The sequence below is a fragment of the Phoxinus phoxinus genome (assembly GCF_949152265.1).
Source record: "Phoxinus phoxinus genome assembly, chromosome: 22".
Lineage (NCBI taxonomy): Eukaryota > Metazoa > Chordata > Actinopteri > Cypriniformes > Leuciscidae > Phoxinus > Phoxinus phoxinus.
The window spans coordinates 1,627,196-1,643,738 of NC_136897.1; the positions used below are offsets into that span (position 1 = coordinate 1,627,196).

The 16,543-nt window shown below is 38.1% G+C and overlaps 1 protein-coding gene across 11 annotated transcripts in view; it reads right to left on the reverse strand.

The window, feature by feature from the left end:
• Positions 1 to 8,106: 8,106 nt before the first annotated feature.
• Positions 8,107 to 16,543, reverse strand: part of atp2b2 (ATPase plasma membrane Ca2+ transporting 2) — a 207,139-nt gene continuing 198,702 nt past the window's right edge. For 3 of the 11 annotated variants that reach the window (XM_079597528.1, XM_079597535.1, XM_079597531.1), the window contains 3 exons: positions 16,439 to 16,543; positions 13,773 to 13,821; positions 10,044 to 10,132 (listed from right to left, as the gene is read on the reverse strand). The exon at positions 16,439 to 16,543 is cut by the window's right edge and continues 67 nt beyond it. In XM_079597528.1, the coding sequence (XP_079453654.1) occupies positions 13,814 to 13,821; positions 16,439 to 16,543 (113 nt within the window). In that variant the 3' untranslated portion in view covers positions 10,044 to 10,132; positions 13,773 to 13,813. Of the gene's footprint in view, positions 10,133 to 13,769; positions 13,822 to 16,438 lie in introns of all 11 variants that reach the window. The other 8 variants (XM_079597526.1, XM_079597530.1, XM_079597529.1 and 5 more) reach the window with 6 other exon arrangements.

Genomic DNA, 16,543 nt, shown 5'->3' on the forward strand with positions numbered 1-16,543 from the left:
GTCCTTTCATTCATAAAGAGTCAGGACATCATGCATTTGACAGAGACATTTACAGTTTACGTTTGCATTCACATCAGTTTTTCTCAGTAGCATTCCTGTCTCTTAATCATTGCTGTGAGAAGTCACTGTTAGTGTCATTGTTGTTTAGTACTCAACACTGCTCTCTTGTGTTCTCTGTGTGAACACCAGCAGACATGGTCACATGATTAAGAAATATGTTAGTACAGAGAAAAAAAAGATTCACCCCTTTATCATAGGAACATGTCTACCACTATATCATTTAATTGTTTACTTTTTCTAATAATTTGCGTAATAATATTATTAATATGTAGATTATCTAGAGATTGATACACTGTAAAAAATTATTTTCATGATTTGTCATCACAACTTTTTATCTTTTGTCAAATCAACTTAGATAATTAATGTGGTTCAGATAACATAATATTTTGAGTGTATGTTAATTAAACCATTCTCCTTCATAGTATTAACTCAAATTTTTTATTTCAACGAACTCAAAATTTTAAGGCAACCAGGTAACTTACTTTTTTACGTTAAACCAACAATAACTTTTTACAGTGCAGGAATGCTCTAAGACTTGAAAGTGCACACTAAGAACATGTCCGACTGGAAGAGATTCATTCAGTACAGAGGGATCATCGAGACATCACTGGACTTTATCAAACTCTACAATACACATCTTCATTAAGATAGTCATGATTGTGTTGACTGGACAATCTGAGTCTGTTAATCCTCATTTATGAAATATAACTGAGGCACACACATAAAACAAGCATTAATGTTGGAAATTGGTCTCCATCTCCTTTTATGAGAATACTTACACTCATAATGCGGTCCTATTTTACATTAGGTGTCCTTAACTACTATACTTACAGCAAAATATAAGTACAATGTAAAAAACATACACAATACATGCATTTGATCAAATAATTAATTTAAATGTTAATAAAGACACCTATAAAGTGGTACTGAGAATGCTAAATGACTATATTATTAACATAATGAACATTTTGAGCTGAACGTCTTCTCTCACACACACTTTGTTCTCTCATTGATTCCTCGGTTGATCAGCCGTGATGAGCTGAGCGTCTCACACTGATACTGATGACAAACATCTTGTAGTTTATTTATGTATGAGATGCTTTTATTCAAAGCAACTTACAAATGAGGAATACAATGCAATAAACCTGTGATCTTTTTTTTGTTGTATTTTTAACAAGTCACAGACACTCGTTAATTTTATTTTTATTGAATGCCAATTCAATATTATAATCTTATCAGGTAACGGTTAATAATAGGATAACGAGCGGATAACGAGCGGTTGTCGGTCGGGAAAATTAACCGAAATGAGCATCCCTAAGGCACTTCTTCTTGAGTCTCTCCATCTTTGTCTGACTCCGTTTTAACATTAAAGGCAGAACAGATTCTGTCATTTTAGAGTGTGTGTGTGTGTGTGTGTGTGTGCACACACAAGCTCTTGAAACCCCGCCCACTGTGCCGGGAGCAGCAGCTCATTTACATTTAAAGGGACAGACACAAAACGGTGCGTTTTTGCAAATCCTCAAAAAGTGACATTTTAACATGCTATTTAAAAATATCTGTGGGGTATTTTGAGCTAAAACTTCACACACACTCTCTGGGGACATCAGAGACTTATTTTACATCTTGTGAAAAGGGCATTATACCACCGCTTTAACTCTTTTCAATGTTTAGGTTCTTCATTGCATTCAATGAGACACATTTAGTGTCAGACAGAGACACGATCGCATAAGAGAATTTATCGTCATGATGAAATTAGAAATATTGGGGTATAATTTTGCCATTATGACATATGTTGGGGTATGATTTTCAAATTAAATCAGCCACATTTAAAGAATTAACTCACTTTTTTTTTGATGAAGGGAGACGGCTTAGTTCATTAAGTAAATGTATCTTGATTTAAGAATGTGTAGATCTTTGTACTGGGAAATCAAGTCAAAAATACGGAGGAAAACTTTTTTTATTTTAGTGTCTTGAGTGTTGAGAAGTGGTTCCATCATATCTATGAAAGTTTATACAATCATATAAACATGAATTATAATATTTAATTCACATAATGTTATATAATATCAACTTTATAATGTCAGCCATCTGTCCAGGGTGTCCGAGATGCTGGGATACCAGAGTTTGGCGAATGGATGGATGAATATCTGTAAAGATCTCACTGGGCATTCATTCGGGACTGCTATTGAACTGCAAAATATCCGACATATGCAGGAACATTCATTTGAAATGTTTGTTATAATGAACATTTATTTACAGTTTTTTAGTCAGATATTATAGTCAGCCTGAACAAGCTCAGTTGAACCATTAAAGAGCCGAACAGAGATCATTTAAAATTATTAGAATAAAAAGTATATGATGATATTTGCTAGTTAAGGCTGTTATTAGTCATTTTTACAGTGACTCTTTTCAATTATATTGCATGGTTTATGATGAGGTATTGAAACTCAGTTCATTATTCAAATGATATGCAAGAGGTGGGGTCATGTGCTTTATTAGGCTTAGTGTTAGTCACAATACATGTCTATAGGGATCATAGGTAAGTTATATATATATAAGTAGTTTTAATCCATATATTTATCCTTTTTTTTAAAAACTTTATTTATTTATTCTCTTTTTGAGCATAGACCTGAAAATGAAATTTAGACCTGCAGTTCACTTGTTAGCTTATTGCTGAAATGAAGAAAAGTGAATAAAAAAAAAAAGTGATAGAAGTATGTTTATTGTTATGGAAAAAAATATATTTATTTATATGAAATATATATTTCCCAAAGCGTTTTACTCTAAAACTGCAAAGTTTTACACTCATGGTTTCCAAATGACTGCTAAATGTAGTTTTCATATTCATCTGTTCAAACATGATTTCATTATATGTCTCATAGAGTAATTTGCTCTTTATGTTTAGAAGTTATTGTTCCCAAAATACCTTTGCTTTGGTTCTCAAACTGACGAGAATTGCAACTGTTCGCAGCAGAAACCCAGTGAACACACATATCCAGGCCTGTCGCGATTATTGATTAATTATCTGACCATGGTTATTCGATCTAATCACAATTACTTGAGATATCAGCAATAATTCACATTTTGCCAAAGAAAATACTTTTTTTTGTATAATGACTGTATTGGGCAACGATTAATCGCATCCAAAATAAAAGTTTGTGTTTGCATAATATGTTTGTGTACTGTGTATAATTATTTTGTATATATACACACATGCTTGTATAGGCTACATTTAAGAAATATTTGCATTTATATACTGTATATATATTTATATATAATTAATATTATATGTAAATGTAAACATTTTAGATACAAATAAAAAAAATCTTAAATATATGCATGCACATGTGTGTATTTATATATACAAAATAATTATACACAGTACACACACATATTATGTGAACACATACTTTTATTTTGGATGCGATTAATCGTTGCCCAATGCACTTATTATATTATATTAGTTTTTTACAGCATTTGGGCCAATTGTATTATAATGTTTGCTATGTTATCTATCCAAGTAAAAACACAATATTAGACTCATGCTGGGTTCAGACTACACAATATTTGTGTCTGTTATAATAGTCATTGTGTCAGATTATGAGATCTTGACTCCTAAATAAGAAACATGTCAGATTCCACGTTACTTACTGACCAATCATCACTCGGCATCTTTAACGACATGCGTGACGTCATCGAGAAGGCGGTTCTTCTAGCGACTGACTTCCGGAAACAAGAGCAGAAACAAACACTGGTGGTATTGGTGTAATCGTGACTCCAGCTCCTCTGCTATCGTTCGCCAGCATTTATCTTTTAAATGGTCCCTGAGGAGACACTATACGAGATAAAGCGATCGACTCTCGTGTCCCGACGCCCATCGTTAGGGCTGCACGATTATGACAAAAATCAGAATTGTCGATTATTCCCTTGAAATTGTAATTGTGATTAATAATTACGATTATCACAATTTACATTGAATGTTACATGACGTTTTGAATAGCTTTAAACTCGTTTGGCCATGGGACCCACATTTCCCCATGTCATCAAACCGCAACACACTCTTTTAGGAGTTATATGCCTATTATAATACATTTGTTTTACTCAAAGATTGTTGACACACACAAGAACTGTTCAGCTTTACTTAACATACACATAAATTGTAAGAATATGACTAATACTGATAAATAAACTGTAAGCCTATGAGGTTATGCTATCAAATTGCAGTCTCAAATTTTTTTTTTTAAATACAATGTTGGTATGACCCGCCAGTCATTAAAAAATATACAAAATAACACAAAGTGAAAATTTAGAACACAATTAGAAATTCAGTTAATTGTGCAGCCCTACCCATCATGGTTTACAAATCACCACGTCTATGTTTGGTTCAGATTACGTGATTTTTGTCAGTTAAAGCTACACTGTGTAGGATTTACTCCCATCTAGCGGTGAAATCGTATATGACTACCAACTGAATAATACTTTCTAGCCCCTCCCATTCCGAGGGCGTTTTAACTCCTCCTATTATTTCAAATATGCCGGCAGTCGCGAGTAATCCTCCGCTCGCATCCGTCACGGTGCCGCTGAGTGTAAAAACGCGAAAGGCGAAGCTTGAATGTCCAGGTATGTCCCTCTTTGGCTAATGTATTTTCAAGATGGAGGCACAACATGGCTTCCGCCATTCGAGCGACTCACCCGTATGTATTATAAATGGCAGATTCTACGCTTACGAGAATACTTGATTAGTTGGTAGAAGTAATTATACATTAATGAGCACATATAATTTTAAAAGAACAAAGTGTTTTTTTGCTAAGAATCAACTTTGCACAGTGCACAGTGTAGCTTTAAGATAGTCACTGTGTCAGATTACGCGATTTTGACTCCTAAAATCTTGTCGTGTCGAGGACAAGAAATATGTCACGTTGCTTCCCGACCAGTCATCTCATGCCGTCTCACACACACATTCACTCGCACACATACACGCATAGACGCATACACTCACGCGCTCACACTCACACTCTCAATCACAAACACTTACTCACTCTTGACGGAAACGTCGTGGAGGACCGGGAAATGATACATGCTATAGTCTTTTTATCTTGATGTTGTGAAGCGTCGCATACGCTAGTCGGTTGTCGTCCACTATGACACACTAACTGGGACCGAGATGGGTCTTGCGCACGTTGCCCACTTGGGTCCCAACTAGTACCAAGTGCCATCCTACATGAAATTCATCTGGGTAATTAACATGGGGCCATTATGTAACCCGCGGACAATCCTACATAAGGGAACATTTCTCAGACCATTTCATACCCATATGGGCCTGTGGTAGATTTTTATTTGATAAAATAGTAAACTGTATATCAAACTAATATTAACTAACATCTAACCTTACACTACTTTTCAGGCATAACAAAGCTAACACTCTGAACCACAATGTAGTAAGACGTTCTGTACTTAGGCTGAATGTATGTGTCTTTTTATGTCAACTCATGACTTTGTGTGCGTGTGTGTATAAATAACGAATATGGGAACTGAAACTAGACAGATGACGAAGTTAGAACTTGTGATTAACAATGAAGTAATCATTAAAACAAAGTTTGCTTCACCTAGTAACAGAAGGGTTTGCATATGAAGAACCAATCATATAGTGGGGAAATTATGTAATGCAGCATGACATTTATGCCATACCTCTATACTATAAAAACTGTTGTATTCTTGTGTACTGAGGGTTTTTCTAAATGGAATTTGTCTGAGATACTCCCGGCCTTGATTCTTCTTGGGAGAGTTCCTCTGAGAACTGCTCGAAGACTCTCCCGGCCTCTAATGAAGGCATTTGAAGGACATTTGCTGAAAGTCTGTCTATTATTACTGCTGCGCAGCAGGTCAGTTAGGAAGCAAGTAAGTTAGTTAGCAAGTAGGTCAGTTTAGGGAAGGAAGTAAGTTGGAGTATAGATAGGGAACTCAACTGCAGTCGACTAGAGACTAGCTGGAGTATAGGTAGCACCCAGCCGACGTCGACAGGAGACGCGCTAGGGCAGGGGTGGAGAACATCAGTCCTGGAGAGCCACTGTCCTGCAGAGTTTAGCTCCAACCCTGATAAAAATTCATCTGATTGTAGCCTTAATTATCCTAAAGACGTTGATTAGCTGGTTCAGGTGTGTTTGATTAGGGTTGGAACTAAACTCTGCAGGACAGTGGCTCTCCAGGACCAACGTTCCCCACCCCTGGGCTAGGGTATAGGGTTAGACTCGGCCGACATCGACCAAGAAGACGCACCAGAGTATAAACATTATAGAATGGTTAAGCTTAGGGAAAAATCCTTTATAATTTGGCGAGCCAGCCAGGAGTTGTCGGAATCTCCCTCTGTCGGATAAACGGGGACGAGGAACCATGTTGTCTTCACTCTGCCAGACTGCAGAACCCTGTTCGACAGAGGGACCCATTCCAGACGGGCTAAAATAACTTAAAGTAGAGAAATATCCTTTACAGGCCCCACATACAAATGTTGGCTGGGACGAGATGAAATAATCGCATTTTGCGTCCCGACGCCGGTTGTCGTTTACGAATCCCCAAGACACCCTACACGTCAAACGGATCGTGACAAAATCGTGTAATCCGAACCCAGCACTGTAAGTGATATGAACAAAAATGTATCCAATCATTAGTCAGCACAAAATTCATGATCGTGTCAGGCCTACATGTGGGGTTTGGAGACCACATCAATGCATTAAAGCAGACAGACTTAAGCACATAATATATCTTTAACCCAGCACATCTACTCGTGCCACAGATGAAACATCACACACACTGCTCACTGCTTTTTTCATGCTCCTCTGGGAATTTATTAAGTGCTTGTTTTTTTATTTTTTTCATTTTTTCTTCCATTTCATTTGTATCACTTGTGCTCCCGTCTGGAATCGTGGTATGGACGGGGAAGCAGCAAGAGTCAGTTCATGTTCTCAGGCTAGAAAATCATTTACATCACAATATTTTTTTGTTTGTTTTACTGACTTTGAGACCACAAACATTCCAGCAACATACTCTAGGGTAGATGAGAAACAATCAGAAAGCTTGACTTTTTGCATAGTATTAAATGAACAAAGACATTGAGTTTTTTATTTACAATTATTGTATAGATTATAAAATTCATAAAAACAAGATGGATGAACACTTTTCATTTACCCATAAATTGCTAGTGCGCCAAAAGTACCTGTGGCGTCATATGCTCTTTGTTCCACAAAACGCATGCTGCTAAGTACAGTACATAGAAGCTGATGTATTGCAAGAAATATTATTATTCGTGATTATTAGAATGCCGTCATCCTTCCGATTTATTGGTTAAACATTTTAAACTGCATCCGTTATTTGGCCCGTCGACACAGGGCGCAGAACTAAACGAAACTGAATTGAACTGAAGTGGCCAGTCATACCGTAAAAGATCTCGTCTGCAGTCATTGCAGTCCACACACATTTCAGACAAACTTTCAACGCGTCAGAGGCGATTCTTTTGGTCAGTGTACAACAGTTGTGAGAATGGCTGTGAATGAGGCTTTGAGACACGTTAAAGGGACAGTTCACCCAAAAACAAACAGTTCATATTTACAGTTTTCATAACTGGAGTGGCTTATCAATTGAAAAGATAGTATCTGTCCATCATCACATGAACATGCCAAGGAGAGCTATGGGGGAAGATTTTCAGTAAATAATGACATTTCAATCTTCTGTGTGGTTTGACTTCAGAAGACGATAGTGCAGACGAACCGAATGATGACAGAATCGTAATTTTTAGGTGAACTATCCCGTTAACATGATAAAGGGTAAAAGATTTCTGGAAAAAAAAAACATTTTTTTTGTACATTTCTCTCATTGAGTATGCCTGAGCTAACGGTTAAAGCTTGTGCACCTTATCTTGATGAGGAAAATTGTCACAAAAAACCCCACAAAAAAACAAAAAACAGTCAAAATTTGGCGAAAAATGAGTTGCATATTAAGTGTATGACATCATGCCTTTCCAATAATTGCAAAGAATATTAATGAATACATGGGTGACTTTATAAGTGTGCCTTCTGGTAGACGCCCATTTGTCCTTTAATTCTAGAGTACAATAAATAGTTAACGACTAGTGAATACTGTTGAGATGCTAGAGTATATTTACTGACTGCAGGAAGACAAGCTTGATTTGAACACAGAAGCACATCTAAATTTACACCACAGAAATTCATTCATATCCGGATAGTGCAGAAAAGGATCATAAGTGTGTGTGTGTGTGTGTGTGTGTGTGTGTGTGTGTGTGTGTGTGTGTGTGTGTGTGTGTGTGTGTGTGTGTGTGTGTGTAATTATTTTTTGTTGCTGTTGTTGGTTTGGGTTTTTCTCTTTCTTTTAAGAAAAGAGTCAAAAGCAACATTCCTTATTGGTTTCGTTTCGTTACATTACATAATTCAGTTGTTCAAAGTGTCGTCAGCTCAGGAGCTGGGCTCATTTCCTTCAACCAAAAGAAATCTACAAATTAAATGTCAAAAAAGAAGAATCAACACAATAGATCACAATATTTGAACACAATTTTGATTTTCATACAGAGATGCCAAATATAACTTAGTAGTTTACACGTTTCCAACATAAAACCCATCGAAGCTTTCGATGGTCACACGGAACTGAAACTATTTTTATGTTAAATAGTATATACTTCTAAAGAAGATATTTAAACCCAACCTGATCATATATATATATATATATATATATATATATATATATATGCCCACATTTGAGGCTGACCACAAGTTCATTGCAAGCGTTGACTTTGACGAAACCTTCAAATCCAGCAGAACCGATTGGATTTTCTCGGGGGCCGATCAGAGCCGTCGATCCCGACACTCGACTTTAATACTACGATGCCACATTAATGATATATCCCACTATATTTTGGTTTCTTTTGTTATCTTCTAAAAATATCTACATTATTTGACAAAATAGCAGGCAAGTCCAGCGCACAATTGGTAATAAAACACCTAGAGTCCGATATTACAGGAGAACTGAACAACGTGAGCTGTTCCAACTACGTCTGCTGCGTGGTTTTGAACCCTACAAAGAAACCAGGACGTATCTACAAGTTTTGTAAACAAATTACATTCTCTTTAGGACATAAATAAGTTAAAGTAGTTATTGAAGCAGAACAAGGCAACATGCCAACAAATAAAGATAAACTCTGTAAATATATATTTATAATATGTCTATAAATATATATGTACGCTTAATAAATTCTAATTTCCATGGGTTTCTCTTTTCCGACAGGTGCAAATCTACTGTGCAAGTTGAGCCCTGCGACCTGGATACACCTTAATCAATAACCAAATAAATCTATACAGTTAGATACATGCCACACACAATACTCACAGATCAGTGAATCAGATAAGCTGTCGTAAAATAGCAGTCCACCGCACGTCCCACCAAATCAAATCAAACCGTTTAAATAAAAATAAAGGTTTCCGAATAAAAACCTGGGTAATGTACATTCATGCAGGAGCAACGATAATAGCTGAATTTGATTTAAATTACTCGTAATAGTCTGTCGTTTCCTCAGGAAATGGGAGCGCTGTGCCTGCGCTCGTGGTTTCTTGTATAGTTTCTCGAGTCACTCCGCGATCATCCGAGTCAGTCGTGCGTTCAGTAAAAGAAAGTGGCGCGACCACGCCTTCAGTCAACAGTTCGCATGCACTCCGGAGTGCTTCTAAACGTAGAGTTTACGAGGATTATGGAGAGCTCATGGCTAAAGCGATGTCTCCAGACTATGAAGCGGACTCCCGGGACTGGAGGAAGCAGCAGATTTACTCGTGTCGGTTGTCAGGTTTATACCGCTATCGATGGCGTTGTTGTTCTTGTTGGGAGACGTGGGCTGGCTGGAGTTCTTCCTGGCCGCCTCGTCGTCAATGTCGATGTCGTCTATAAGAGGAATGTGAGGAGTGGAGTCCTCTATTCTAAACTCTGGATGAGTCATGAAATTGTGGATGGAGGTTCTGGATTCGGGTTTTTCCAAGCCTTCGTAGAGCGAGCTACGAAATGCGTTCACAACACGTATCTGCGTGAGGAAGGAGATCAGTGTTAAAGGGTTGTAAAGTGAGTTGGAACACCCCCCGTCAGAACGGAGGGACACCCGTGGAGAACATTTGGAAAACATCTGTAATTCACTTACTCTGCCGTGCACTGAGACGGTTTAAGGATTTAAAACTCAAACTCATGATAAAGAAAACATAGGCAATGCTCATGTCCCGTTCAGTACACAATACAGTATACAGTGTAAGGTCCAATGTGTTGTATACCTAGAGACAAGCATTGTTAAAAAGTTAAAAACAAAGGAAAAACAAAACATCATGCAAGTTGAAAACATCTCGTGGAAAGTTGGTAAGAGGAATAGATTAGATAGATCCAGGATGAGTTTCAAGGTAAACACAAAGTCAAAGCCAAAGAAAAAAACAAAAGAAAGAGTAGAAGTCTACAGAGACTCAATCGAGAATGACGGGGACAGGAGATCCTATGCTTCAAGAGCATAGAGTCACAACACGATGATGGAAGCAAACCAAAAGCTTGACAAGCCAACTCAACGACTACACACAACATGCAACTCGGGACAACACCATATGGAGATGAACACAGGCACACAGACTGTGGAATAAGAGAAGACGAGAACAAACAAAGGTCTGTTCTTTTAAAAACTCCATGCGTCTCTGTGTAAACACTCAAGTATAGGCCGAAAAGTTTTGTTGAGGTTCACAGAACTAAAAAAAAAGAGAATCCCTTAATAAGTTATTACTGTGGAATTAAAACTTTATAGAAGTACTTGTCTTTAATAGTTGGGAGTAGCTAATATTCCACTTCAAAGATTTACAATAACAGATAAACTTTCGGAAAAACACAATACAATAATCTAAAATAATTATGAATATGGTCTATGGTCCTGTTCCACAACCTAGTGAGCAACCTATCTAAACAACAAGATATTCAAAGATAAACCGTTCTAGTCAAATTCTAAGGCAGCATTGCATGTGTCCTTCACTGATAAAGCAACTAAAGTCTAAGGACTGGGTTAAGATTAAAACATTTTTTGTCTGTTAGTCAATTCTGCAAAACATTGATGAAAAGTTCAGTCTAATTAAAATAGATAAGTTCTATCTGGACTACTTACTAGAGTATTAGCTTAGTATCATGCTAACGTCAGCCTAGCATTGTGATCTATTCTTCGATTCAAGTGAGGAATCAGCGTTCGCTCTGGAGTGTTTCATATCCGTCACTTATGCGGTTTTATTTGGCTTAGGATTCTGCCTTAAGGCAGGGATGTCCAATCCTGCTCCTGGATGGCCACTGACCCACAGAGTTTAGCTCTAACCCCAATTAAACACAGTTAATCAGGGTCTTCAGAAGAATAGTCTTTAAGGCAAGTGTGTTGGGAGCAAGTTGGAGCGAAACTTTCTAGGGCATTGGCCCTCCAATAGCAGGACTGGACATCCCTGCCTTAAGGGATGTTCACAAGAGGGGCTTTCACACTGGAGAAACGTTTTCATAGTTCCTATAGTCTCGCGTATCCAGACCTTCAGACTGACGGCAGACTCCATAGCAGCTTTCATTGGCCAAGGACCATTCAGAGGCCGTCTGACTGACATGTAAAGCAACCAATCCCAATTTGTTTTATTCTGCATCAAGTTTAGGGGCGTGAAACTGTAATGTCGATGACCCTACATTAACAGAACGGTGTGTAAGACTCTTGGACATATTTTAAGATAGACTTGGACGAGTCTATGCCGTAAACTTTACATACTTAAAAAAAAAAAAGCTCCTACTTCAGAGTAGGGTCTAACCCAGGATATTGTACGTTGTACGTAAGTGTACGTTGATTGGACGAACGCGTCCGAAACACTGGCAGCCACCATTTTTAAAAAGCCGTGTAAACAAACAGTTTATAGCCTATATATTTATGCCACGAACATGGAAAACAGCAAAAGATGGACCGGCGCCAAAGTCCAGGCACTTCTAAACCTTTTACGCTAAGGAGGAAATCCAAAGTGACTTTAAAGGGAACAAGAAAAACACGACTATGTTCTAGTCTTAGCGACATTAGGCATCAACCACATTGCAAATGCTATAATAATTTTTTGTATACCGTTTACTTTGTTTGTTTAACAGTTATAATGAGGTATTATATAGGACTGTTAAACAGATCGTAAACTAATGAAGACATAGAATGGCTTTCTCAGCGCCGTCAAAATAAGAGTCCCGCACAACAACGAGAGTGGACGGGTTCCTACTGGTGGTGCGAATGAAACCAGGAAAATGGCCCTAAGGGAAAAGATCTCGAGGGACCACCATGGTGGCTAGTTCCTATAGCCGAGTTCCTATAACTACCCGGTGTGAAACCCCCTAAAGACAGTAAAAAAAAATGTTGGTATCTAATTCTCTGTACTGTTGATTAGTACTAGACCTTCCTACTCAAAATATATCCCTGCATCTATGAACTGATAGCAGTTACTGTGCTCTTGACGCCTCCCAATTGAAAATGGCCTTTTATTCACTGTCCATGTGAACCTCCCGTTAGATGGGAGCTGCCTAAGCAAACGAATGGAGAGGGTTTCGCTAGGGATTGGAACAGAGCCTCTATGATACCACCAACTACTGACATGCTAAGCATACCAGCCATCATTTAATGGTGGGGCCAATGTAGGTACAATATGTGCTTAAGATATGGGGCCATACATGGGTTTTTCCATTGGTTCCATGCTGGCCCTATTGGAATAAGCCCCAGTATGGGCCATACATGGGTTTTTCCATTGATACCATGCTGGCCCTATTGGAATAAGCCCCAGTATGGGCCATACATGGGTTTTTCCATTGGCACCATGCTGGTCCTATTGGAATTAGCCCCAGTATGGGCCATACATGAGTTTTTCCATTGGTTCCATGCTGGCCCTATTGGAATTAGCCCCAGTATGGCCACAAATTGTTTTTTCCATGGGTTTGTCCATGCTGGGCCCTATTGGAATTAGTTTATACTGTGGATAATTCAGATAGGGCCAACGTAGAACCCATGGACGAACCCATGTAGGGCCCCTAACTGAAGCCCATTTCATGCCTACATTGGCCCCACCATTAAATGATTGATGGAATAAAATTCCTACATCAAACAACCAACAAACTTGATTCTAATCTTTTCTCCTGCAGAGAAATAGCACACTTTCAACTGAGCTGAGAGCAAACTTACAAAGCCAACACAAACTGGTCTGAATGACAGATGAAAACAAATGTCGGAAGGAATCACATAGATGAAGACTGGCCTAACGTTTAGTGAGATTCTGCAACTGTCAGCATCACACAGCAGACTACATGACCAACAGAGTAAAGCCATGAGACATAATGGGTCGCTGTGGCCTCGGATCTACATCAAACAGACGACAAATAAGACAAGACTATGGGGAGGTAGCGCCACTCTCTTCACACGTCTCCGTATCTGTGTGGAGAGAAAAAAGTACAAAAGGAACAAAACAGCCTCCCGTGATCAATAGAGTAACTTCAACAATGCAACCTAGAGCATTTTGTAGAACATGTCAGGCTTAAGCTGAGTGGGGAATGGTACCGTTGGCTATACTTGAATGTTTACCCAGCCTGGTGAGTTTGTTGGTGGAATATTAGTTCACATCAATTTTGCGACGGACAATGGAGGGACTCACAACCTGAAATTCACTTCGTAGGCTGCACCCTTAGTCCAGGGCTCTTAGCACTCTGGGGAAAACAAACACATGGTACATTGAAACATATGTTCTTCTGAGAAGTTGGTTAAAGATGATCTGATAAACTGTGACATGAAGAGTAAGAGGAAATCAGAAGCAAAGCAGATTTCAGGGATGCCCTTTGACAATTACACTAATCGTCTATGTCTAATAAGAAACTGTTAGAGAGCTCCGGTGTCATGCCAGATCCCTTTAGGACCTTAAGGGTATCTTTTTGTTATTCCTGATCAGTAATGTCTGTCAGATATTTCAGCTGTAGATGTTAGAGCCAGACTTGTGTCCAGTGTCCATATCCAAAAGATGTGACCCTGGACCACAAAAGCAGGCACATGGGTTACTTTTTTGAAATTGAGATTTATACGTCATCTGAAAGCTGAATAAATAAGCTGGTTCCACATTATTTTGATAGTTCACTTTAGACATTCTACTAACTATAAGTAACTTTGCAACTAAATGTCAACTAACTCTCATTAGAGTATTGGTGGACTGTTAGGTTAGGGTTAGGTGTTAGGGTTCGGGTTAGTAGAATAAGTTTGACTGGTAGTTGCCAAGTTACTTACAGTCAGTAGAATGTCTATTTGGGGACCAACAAAATAAAAAGTTAGCAGATATTAAGCAGACAGTCTACTAATACTCTAATGAGAGTTAGTTGACATCTAGTTGCAAAGTTGCTTATAGTTAGTAGAATGTCTAAAGTGGACTATCGGGAAAAAAACAAGTGTTACCAATAAGCTTTCCATTGATGTATGGTTTGTTAGGATAGGACAACATTTGTCTGAGATACAACTATTTGAACTATTCTGCAATCTGAGGGTGCAAAAAAATCTCCTTTAAAGATGTGTATTTATGTTCACGATTGTGCTGCATTCACTCACAAAAATAAATGTTTGATATATTTACGGTAGGAAATTTACTAAATATCTTCATGGAACATGATCTTAATATCCTAATGATTTTTGGCATAAAAGAAAAATCTATAATTTTGATATTTGATATTACAACCATACAATGTATTGTTGGCTTTTGCCACAGATATACCTGTGCGACTGTGACTGGGTTTGAGATCCAGGGTCATGTATAAACTAGTATAACATGTTATCATTTATACTATACTAATTTTAACAAATTAAAGGAAATAGCACTCTAAAATGTCTTTATACTGCAAACAAAAGTGTCCATATTTTTTTTGTCCAAGGCCAAGTAATCCTGCATTCACACCAAATCATGTCTTGTACATTTAAAATATTGTACATTGGGAATTTTATGCTGTTTTATTGCAGCTCATAACGTGGTGTGCTTTCTTTATTTTTCATGCAATTTATTTAGTGAGAGCATACAGAGGGTGAACTAATGTAGTGATGAAGGATTTTGTTGTCAATAACAAAGCCGTACATCGATCCATTTTGCTGTTGCCATAGAAACAAATAATTTCTGAGTCAGTGAATGTGTACAGCTCTGAGTAGCCGTTTTCTCATCATTATGGTAATCCTGACACAACATTAATGCAGCATAATATTTTCAACAGATTGCAGAGAAAAGCTTATTTCTAGAATCTGTGCTGCAGAGCTGCTTCCCTGCAATGCCTTTTTCAGGACATGTACTGTTTAAAGATCAGTCTAAAACAAGCGTGCCCAATCTTATAACTGTGTCCGAAATCACTCAATCTGAGGGAACAGCCATTTGTAGTGGTTTCAGAAACACTAGTGGACGTTATCAACTGCACTCATTCAATCCCACAATGCACCGCAATAACGAATGTACAACCGATGTACGCTCATCGGCTAGAGAATACCCATAATGCACTGTCAAATTAATTCCCGCATTTGACCAAAAGATGGCGTAATATCATACATGTAGATATTGATTTTTAATTGATTATAAAATTGTTTCATGTAAGTTTACACATGACATAGTTCAAGATAAATCTTTTCATTATTACTGGAGCTGCCAATTCGCAAAGTTATTTCACTCACTTGTTTTCATCCACTCCTTCAAGTGGACTAAACTAGTGGACTAATGTAGGGAATAGTGAACGAGGGTATAGGGCACGACTTCAGACACAGTCCTACTTTCCTGCAAAGTTCAGCTCCAGCCATGATTAAACACACACAGCTAAATAAGATGTTCGGGAGCACGTGATAATTCCAGATCAGGGTTGGATCTGAACTCTGCAGTAAGTAGATCTCCAAGGACGGGATTGGGCACCATTGGTTTAAAAGGTATTACTTTGCTTTTTGGTTTTTACTGACCTACATTAAACAGTCTAAAAAATGCTCAGTTGTTTCAACCCAAATTTGGGTCAAGTATGGACAAACCCAACCGTTGGGTTAAAAATATAACTTAAAAATGTAACCCAATGGTTGGGTTTGGGTTTGTCCATATTTGACCCAAATTTAGGTTGAAACAACCCAGCATTTTTTAGAGGGGGCCACGTGTTTGGGGGCGTCTAACCCACTGTTGCCACTGTGTCAAATATTTTGACTTTTTGTTAATTTATTCATAGACCTGTTTTCTGATTTTGATTGACAGTTCTGTGCTCGTCATTGTGATTGGCTCGCTTCAGGTCCAAGGGCATCCCTGACAAACACCCAAAGAAGAGTGTCACTCACGCCCAGAGGGAGCAGCAGCAGTGCTGGTAGGAGAGGAAAGAGCATTGCACAAGGACATGTGACTAGGACTAGAAACATTGGTTACATCCTGATTTTGACTGGTGG